Raw genomic sequence first — 9,751 nt, forward strand, 5'->3', positions numbered from 1 at the left:
ATCCGGGCCCGTCGCTTTTGTGGGGTTGAGGTCCGCAAGGAGTTTCTCGACGCCGTTGGTGGTGATCAGGATGTCGTCCATTGGTGGGTAGTTGGAGTCGGTGGCCATCTTACACTTCTCCTCAAACTCGGCTTGCGTGTATTCCTTGCCGCTGCTGAAAGCTGTGTTGAATTGCGCGTTCAGGAGCTCTGCTTTGGCCTTGGGTTCAGTCACTAGTTTACCCTCTGCTTTTAAGGGTGGGACACCAGAGGCGGAGGACCTCAGTTGCTTCATGTAAGTCCAGAACCTCTTCATGCTGGGTTGCGTGCTTTGTTCAGGCCTGGGTCAGGCCGCAATTTTCTCCCCCCTTTCCTAACCTAGGTGGTGGGTTCAAGTGCTAGTCTTTCGGATGAGACGAAAAACCGAGGTCCCTTCGTGTACACTACATTGGGGTGTGCACGTTAAAGATCCCACGATTGACAAAAGGGTCTTTCCTGGCTAAATTGAAAAGGCATAGCTAAAAATGTCCACCAAATACCCGTGTGACTTGGAATAAAGGCCGTGAAATGTGAATGCTCGCCCTAATAGGCTTGAGGTTTGCTGGCCGATGTGAATGCGTGATATATTGTGTAAAAAATTCCATCTCACACGGCAGAAATTAATATGTAAATCGCCGTGAGCTCTTGTGAGAAACGGCGATTAATAAATGTCCATTATTATTATTATTATTATTAGAAACGCTCGGGGATTCTTCGGCGTTTCCCCAGGCCTAAACAGATCACACGACGGCACTGCTTTGCAAAGTTCCAAAAACGAACTGGCAAACTGGCAAAAGTAAAAAAAACAAAAAAAAACCTACTTCATGAAAGGTCATACATTCATCAAAAACAAATGAAACCTAACACGAACGTCAAGTTCAAGTAAAACGACCCCTGACTCACACATTTTGACCCGTGCACAAGACGTTGTATCGATAAACGAAGCACAAATAAGAAACAATAATAAAAGCAAAGAAAATAGCAACAAGATATGCAAACATCTAACAAAGACGAGCAAGCAGAATGACAGGTCTAATGAAAAACAAAGAGGTAGTACTGAGTCGGAAACAAGATCGCGATTCTTTCCTTCGCTGCACGACGCAAATCTTCTGTGACCTTTGACCAAACGTAGCTTCCACATTCGATCACTCAGCTTAATATTTACAACAGAAAGCCGAGGGGGTGGAATACCGAGATGAACCTACAGAACTGTGCATCCTCAAACCTGACATATTCATCCCAACATTTAATGAATTCAAAAAGACAGAAAGTTGCTTTCACACGCCAGCTTTGATTGCCAGTGGTTATCAAACCGGGACTCGTGTGGTTATCAGAACGGAACCCGTGTTTCAAAGCATGGCTCCCTGGGTTGATTGTGCACTATTTTCTCACTACCAAAATGATGACAAAATCGATGTTTGGTGGTTTGTTGACAGACCAGCTTTTTTGTCGGTCCTCGGGGGGCATATTAGTCGACTTTTGTTTCATATTTAGCGAACGACGAAGAAGAAGAAGAAGTTTCATATTTATTGACCGCGGCCTTCGGCCTTGGTCAATAATATGAAACAAAAGACGATATGCCCCCCCCCCCCCCCTCGGACCGACAAAAAAGCTGGTCTGTCAACAACCCATCAAACATCTTATAATGCTTACAGTTTTGTTCATGGTCAATGTCGCTCAGATCGGTGTTTTGAAAGTCTGGATATTGTTCATTAATAAACTTCCGAAGAAGGCGCACATCCGAATCGTTTTTTTTTTCATCGTGTTTTTGTTTTCGCTGTCCTTCAGCTGTTTGGTGACATCACTGTCAGATACCGCGCTGAATCGCCGTTTTTTTTGGTGCCGGTGCAGCAGCCAGGTCATCAAAAATGTCCCTTGATTCCACTGGAGTTAATTCGGTGAAATCCCAATCATTGAAATCGAAATTCAGATCAAAACTGTCGCTTGCAGCAGCCATTGTTGTTACAGTTTGAGTCAACGTTGTATTCTTCCTCCTCGGTTGCATTACAGGAGTTGTATAAAATGTATTTACCCTCTCATATACACACGCACGCACGCACACACGCACGCACGCACGCACATACGCACTCACGCACACACACACACACACACACACACACACACACACACACACACACTAACACACTTTTTTCGTGTACTGAACTGTTTTCCCCAGCTGCCCAGCCTCAACGCGATGCGAGAAGAATTTAGAATGGTGACTGCAGAAGGAAGGAATGACTTTTTAAACTGGTCCCTGCGTGACAAAGGGATATTAAAACGTTAACCTTAAGGGGGAATTAAAAAAAAAAGGGTTGAGAGGATGGTTCAAATCCCGGACAATTTTGATAGTTTTTCGCTTCATGGCAGCTTGGTAGAGACTGGTCAGCTATTTTTCTGGTTGCTCGGCAAGTTTTCTGACCGCCCCAACAATGCGGTGCAGTTTAGCCTTGTTTTGTTTTACACTTATGGTACCATACCATGTCAAAATGTCAAAAAAAGATTGTTTTTAAATGTTTTAGCTCCCTAAGAAGAAAAGTCTCTGCTGAGCGTTCATATAAACAGCGTGAACATGATCACTTATAAAATAAATAAAACAAGAACTTCAGACGAACACTGGATCAAATTGGGTCTCTGGCAATACGGTCTCCGAGAGTGGCCCAGATGTTGTGTTGAGGGGTGAGAGCCCCGGGCATGTGGTACACACAGCTCTCGGGGATCATACGCAGCAGTGTCCTCATGGACAAGTGGCTGGGCTCCCTGGCTGTCCAGGGCTGCAGCGGTCCCACCATCAGCACCAGCACGCGGTCCGGCAATGTGTCGCTGATGCTGCCCTGAGCCTGCAGCACCGAGTACCCGGACCAGTCGTCCTGAAGGAAGGTCTGCGTCACCAGCAGTACCACCTGAACACACACAAAGACCACGATTAGTACCAATACCCATGACAAACTGATAAAGCGGACTGGTCGCGCAGACAGTTGGTCAGTGTCACCAGCGGTACCACCTGAACACACACAAAGACCACGCTGACTACCAATAGGCTCACGACAATGTCAAACTGATAAAGCCGACTGGTCAGACAATTGGTCAGTGTCATATTAATAGGCTCACGACCATGTCAAACTGATAAAGACAACAGTAGGTCTGTGTCACCAACAGTACAACATTCAATTACATGTATTCGAGATCTGAAGTGAGGTCTTTAATAACACATAAGATATTTATGTTCTGAAAACAATTCATTCATGTTGATGGTTTGCTGTGTATAAGAAAGATACGGTATAATAAATAGAGAACACCACATTGCTTACTAAGTGATACCATGTTAACACGAGTTCACTTTTGTTTTGCAATATTGAAATGCGAGCGAAAGTGTACACCCGATATCACACAGCAAGCCATGTAGTATTAGGTTTATCCTACATTCAGTACTTACGTGCAATCAAAGTGCCATCACCCAAAAAAAGAAACCTAACTAGCACACACCCAAACACACGCACGCGTTCACACAAACATCCTGATCCTTGGCAATCCATCAGCACGCGTTCACACAAACATCCTGATCCTTGGCAATCCATCAGCACGTTTCACACAAACATCCTGATCCTTGGCAATCCATCAGCACGTTTCACACAAACATCCTGATCCTTGGCAATCCATCGGCACGTTTCACACAAACATCCTAATCCTTGGCAATCCATCAGCACGTTTCACACAAACATCCTGATCCTTGGCAATCCATCAGCACGTTTCACACAAACATCCTGATCCTTGGCAATCCATCAGCACGTTTCACACAAACATCCTGATCCTTGGCAATCCATCAGCACGTTTCACACAAACATCCTAATCCTTGGCAATCCATCAGCACGTTTCAATGAATGAGAAGCAGAACCACAGTGAAAACTAAACAATGATGGCAACGGATACGAACCTTCCAGCTACGCTCCACAGAGCGGGCGATCCCCTCAGCCAGGAAGGAGCCAGGCATGATGTCATCGGCCAGGAGCGACAGCCGCAGACCGGGTCTGGCCAACCCCACAGCTTTCCTTATCTTAAAGGCCAGCTCGAGGTCGCAGTCAGCGTACACAAACACGGCGTCATTCTCAAAGTCGTGGCGGCGCGGCAGTCGCAGGTGACGCAGCACGTACCAGGCGTGACGCACGTACGTCCACTTGCTCCACAGCAGGTACGTCAGCAGCAAGCCCAACACCTGTACCAGCAGCGCCACCGCGGACACAGTCAGGAAGGCCAGACCCACGCAGCGGCGCCAGTGAGCCTCCCACTGCGCCATCACGGATCCCGTGCTGCCTATCCCGCCGTCCTCCAGGACACAGGGGTACTCGCGGCCGTTGTCGTCGTAGTCGTCGTCGTAGGCCAGGTTGTGGTTGTCGCCGTCCAGCCTGACAACGGTGGTGGCCAGCCAGCGGACCATGTCAAGCGACTGGCACGTGCAGGTCAAGGGGTTACCGCGCAGGCGCAGTGTGACGGTGTGGTTTGCTGCCATGTTGTCCAGGGTTTGTCTGACGTCAGGGTCCAGGGAGGGGATATTGTTGTGGGACAGGTCCAGATGGGACAGAGATGTCTGCATGGACACATCCACTGGTATTGTCTGCACACAGAGAGAACAGGTCCACATAATTATGACAGGGATGTTTTCATGAACACATCCACTTAAACTTTCATAATTAAATAACAGGTTAAGATAGGACGTAAGTTTCTGCATGGGTACATCCACTGGTACTGTATGCAGACTTGGAACAGGTCCAGAGATGGGACAGGGATGTCTAAATGGACACATTCGCTGGATCTGTCTGTACAGAGAGAGAACAGATCCCGGTAGGTCCGCTCAGAAGATTTCAGGGATTTCCGCCTGGAGAGGGAAGTTGAAATCTATTTAATACATACAGGTAGGAAAGGTACGTATGTATGGATACATACACTATCACAGGTTACACAGAAGCGGAAAAACAAAAGTACAGCAAGCATTCTCTTCTCCGTGACCCGATTTAGATTTCACAAACGGTAGATGCTGCGAGTGAATGACTGGGGACAAACAATTCATGCAGAAACAGTTTACTAGTAGTAAATGTATTCTGACCTGAAACCGATTCCAAGCCAAACCAAGCCAGCTGAGTCTGAGCTGGTGTCGAAGTAGATCGTCAGGCAAGTCCATCAGGTCGTTGTCACTCAGGTCAAGCACCTCAAGGTGCCGTAAGGGCCGAAGCAACTCCGAGCCGTTTGCCAGTAGAAATTCTTGTGTGACGTGTACGTTGGAGATGTTCAGACGTCGCAGAGTGGTCATGTGCTGAAAGAGGCCAGTGCCCAGGACAAAGCAGTTGTTACCGCTGAAGTCAAAGTCTTTGATGGCCGTGAGACCTGTGATGGTGATGTCACAGTAGAAGGCGCCGTCGTAAGCCAAATTTAGCGTGGTGATGTTTCCCCCCTGTGCGAAGTTGAACTCTTTGGGTAACTGGCCCAACTCTTGGACGGCTGCACTCAGGTTGAACACTCTCAACGACTTTGCCGTGTTTATTTTAAAAGTGTAATCCGGTTGTTTGGAAGCGTCCCCGGGAGGCCGATTGTTGTCACCTACAGTGAAGGCTCTCTGGTTCTGAGCCTCAATTATTTCCATGTTGGTCGCGCCAAACAGCAGTTTCATGAACAGAGATCTGTCACCAGAGCTTAATTTGTTGTATGACATGTCTATGTGCCTCAGGCATTTTAGCCACGGGGAATCCATGCTTAAACCTCTGGAGGACACTCCAGCAATGTCGTTGTTGCTCAGATCGAGCTGTTTAATACACGTGTTATAGAGGTACTTCGTGTTTGTCATGTCCAGTATGTTGGGCAGATCGAGACGTCTGTTGTCAGAAAAATCCACGAGGTCCATGGTCTGGTTCTGCAGACCGTACAATGCCAGCAGCAAGGACGACAGGTGCAGAATATGTTCACTAAGATTTACGGTCAGGCTGGAAAGCTTGGGCAGGTCACAGAAGGCGCATACCTCGACATCAAACAAAGGGCAATCACTGATAACCACGGTCCGCAGGCCGGAGTGACGAAAAGCGTGCAGCGTGTGATTGGTCAGACGCTTCAAGCCGCAGCCCCGAGAGTCAACGGACGCTAAAGTCAGTGAGATAAGACGGGTCAGCGAGGTGAAGGCCGCCCCGAAGTAAGCGTCGCTGAAGGTGTCTATGGACAAGACCCGCAGAGAAGGCAGCGGCGTGAACACGTTCAGAGGGTAGTCGCCCTCAGCGCTGTCGTCGTTGCCCGCCAGGTACAACTCTTCCAGGGCGACGAGAGGACTGAACACACCAGGGGGGTAGGTGCTGTTGTCCAATGTCAGGCTGTTGCCACTGAGGTCAAGAACTCGCAATTTGCGCAGACCGTTGAAAGCCGTCTGGTGGATAACTGAGAGCTTGTTTTTATTCAAAATTAGATGTTGAAGGTTTAACAGTGGCATAAAGACGTTGTCGCCAACAGTACGCAGCGCATTTGTTCCCAGGTTTAGAACCTGCAGCCATGGTGTTTGGCATAAAGCTTCTGCAGGCACGGGGTCTAACTGGTTGTTACTCAGGTCCAGATATGTCAGCTGAGTCACGTGGCTGAGTGTCACGTGCGACAGCTGCGTCAGCTTGGTGTGACTTAGTGTCAGCTGTGTCAGATTGTGCAGACCCCGGAAGACGTCACCCCACAACGAGCACAGCGCGTTGCCCTCCAAGCTCAGCTCTTGTAAGTGTGGTGTGTCCCGGAAAGCGTCATCTGGTAATGACGTCAGGGAGTTGTGACTAACATCAAGCTGACGTAGACCTATGAAGCTAGGATCCGCGAGTCCGACGAGAGAGGTCAGAAAGTTAAAAGAGATATCTAGCCTCGTCACAGCAGCGGGATAGTCCCCAGGAAACTTGGTCAGTCGACAGTGATCACACTCAGCCTTAAATCCGTCCTTTGACGTGGCGAAGTTGCAAGGTACTGCTGTGACGTTGTTAATTACCGTACAAAGGACGCAGATGAAGAACACAAGATCGCAGCTTAAGGAGCATTGGCAGCGGTGTTCCATTCTGCGCCTGCATGATAAAATGAGGGAAAGAAATTGTATTGTAAAAAACAGTGTGCTCATCAGCAACATCTAGGACAAAGGAGAAGAGGGAAAATGGAAGGGAGAGGGTCCTATGCTGGGCATGTTCGTGAGTTCGGGTATCCCCCCTCTTTACGATCTTCGGGCAAAAACCATCGTTGTTTTTAAAGTGAATTTATTGCGGCAAACAGGCTGGGTATACCGACAACACTTTTGCCGGTCCAAGTTAGATTACCAAGAGCTGAAGATTTTTATACCTTTTCCATGTCATCCTGAAGAAGTCCACTATTAACAGCTGACGAGATATTGGTGAAAAAAATACCTGACACATTGGTTCCTGTTATGTTTTCTCCGTTGTTTCAACCAAGAGTTATCTTCATTTTCTTTTTTGCCTGAAATCGAAGTTTCGTTAGGGATACAACTGAAAAGTTCTTGATTAGAAAAAACAGAGAAACAGAAACAAATTAGTTTTCGAAGCAAGAACATTTTTGGACATGGTCTGGTGTTGCCTATCGTATCTAGTTCGCCATGCATTCTTCCTGCGTGTGTACACTGTCTTGGCAATCATCCAACTTCAGGCACATACAGCGCGTGATTGTTCAGCTTTTCTGTTACTTGCTGTATAATGCGATAGTTCCATCCATAGACCTATATTAGTCTAAATATAGGTCCCTGTTCCATCAAATAATTTGAGCTTCCTCTGACATATTACTTGTGTTTATGAAAACATATGATTTCGGTAAAGATGTGTCCTGATATTGAGTTCTTGTATTAAAATACTGTGTGGTTTGTGTTTCGAACGTCTCAATCTTCAACCGTAAAATGACTCCAAGAGTCAAACACTGATTGAGAAGTTGCATGATACTGGCCAAGTGGCTACTTTCTTGCTTGGAAAACTAATTGTGTCTGTTTATACGGTGTTGTTTTTCGAATCGAGTGCCTTTCTGCTGTATCATTAATAAAACTTAGTTTCAGAAAAAAACACCCAGGAAATGAACATTACTCTTGGTTATCTAACAGAAACCCACTACAATTGTGTCGGTATACGAAGCGTGTTTCCTGCATTCAAATCCAACAACCGAATAACCTTTTCTTCGAATAGCATAACGGGCAGGGGTGGGGTGGGTGGTGGCTCAAATTAAGAACATGTTTAACATAGGTCCCCCCTCATTTACATAGATAAGATAAGATAAGAAAACTGTTATGTCCATTTTCATTTTACATAAACATGGACATTTTTCTTTTGGCACACCATTGCATTTCTAATAACACAAACACACGACCATACAGCATAATTGAACACAAGTACACTGCTAAGATCAACTTATCACATGAGCATGTAAACAATGAGCATCATATAAATATACATGTATATATATATCACAGTCACTGACGCTCATAAACACAGCGCACGCAAACAGTGGCACAAAGCACACACACACACACACACACACACACACACACACACACACACACACACAAATATATATAATATTATACATTTCTTGTTCAAATATTTGTAGCAAAACATGCAGTGCACAGAAACCTTCAGAACGCTACGCCCAAAAGAAGTACAATACAGGTGCAATGGATATTTGCTTTTGATGTCTTACAGGTACATCCGTACCCTACTAAGTTACTACAACGTTGAAATGACTTCCTTCTCTTTTTGATAACAAGAAAAGATGATTTCACAAAAATGAACACGAATGAAAACTTATATAACCTACTTGGTTACGTACTTTTTTCTGGAAGAAGACAGGACTGTTCTTGTCTCTCAACACAGTATTGTTGATCGTGCTGTTTCCAAGCAGTGAATGAGAAGAACGAAAGCCAACACAGTAGTGTTGATCGTACTGTTTCCATGCATTGAATGAGAAGAACGGGAATGAAAGCCGGAATGAATAGAGCTGACATAAAAGCGTCACACAGTATGGAATAAGTAGAGCTTGAACAAATCTTTGCCAAACAGAATGAATAGAACTCGTTGGGCGCATTGGCGTAGTGGTAAGACATCGGCCTGCTAATCGGAAGGTCGTGAATTCAAATCCCGGCCGCTGCCGCCTTGTGGGTTCAGTGTGGAGATTTTTCCGATCTCCCAGGTCAACTTATGTGAAGACCTGCTTGTGCATGCCCTCAGGATTGGAAGTGTGTGATGAGTGAAGCAACATGAGACGTCATCCATACTCGAAGTCCCACAACAGAAGCTTGATTGAATATTATTATTTCGTCAGTTCCAAGTACAAATAAGGAGAGAACGGGGACAAATAGGAAGGGGCATTGGGTGGGTACATGGCAAGGCAGTTTGGGGTTGTGGGTGTTCATCGGTGATAACTGCAATAGACAAATAATACCTTATAATACATGCATTGTAAACATCAAATACTATACCAAGTCATTCAAGTTGCGGACAGAAGGGCCAGGGGAAACAAGGCGGATAAAGAAGAAATAAATGGACAAGAAAAAGGGGGGGGGGGGGGGGAAGACGGGTGTGAACGAACAAGTAAACACGAAAAAAGGGGGGGGGGGGGGTCATGAGATAGAAGTAAACAAGAAGACCAGGGGGGGAGGGGGGGACGGGAGGCAGGCATAATTAAGAAGGCGAGAGGGGTGAGGGGGGATGGGGTGAGCACGAACTTGAACTTTCAGTAAAAAA

The 9,751-nt window shown here is 46.3% G+C and overlaps 1 protein-coding gene across 1 annotated transcript; it reads right to left on the reverse strand.

Moving 5' to 3' along the window:
• Positions 1–1,650: 1,650 nt before the first annotated feature.
• Positions 1,651–8,967, reverse strand: LOC138974381 (toll-like receptor 4). The gene is made up of 4 exons (XM_070347102.1): positions 8,838–8,967; positions 5,116–7,084; positions 3,949–4,626; positions 1,651–2,917 (listed from the first exon to the last, which is right to left on the reverse strand). Exons 2-4 carry the CDS (start codon positions 7,075–7,077, stop codon positions 2,636–2,638), a joined length of 2,922 nt encoding a protein of 973 aa, XP_070203203.1. The 5' UTR covers positions 7,078–7,084; positions 8,838–8,967; the 3' UTR covers positions 1,651–2,635.
• Positions 8,968–9,751: the final 784 nt, after the last annotated feature.

Source organism: Littorina saxatilis, linkage group LG1 (genome assembly GCF_037325665.1).
Source record: "Littorina saxatilis isolate snail1 linkage group LG1, US_GU_Lsax_2.0, whole genome shotgun sequence".
In the NCBI taxonomy this organism is placed as follows: domain Eukaryota; kingdom Metazoa; phylum Mollusca; class Gastropoda; order Littorinimorpha; family Littorinidae; genus Littorina; species Littorina saxatilis.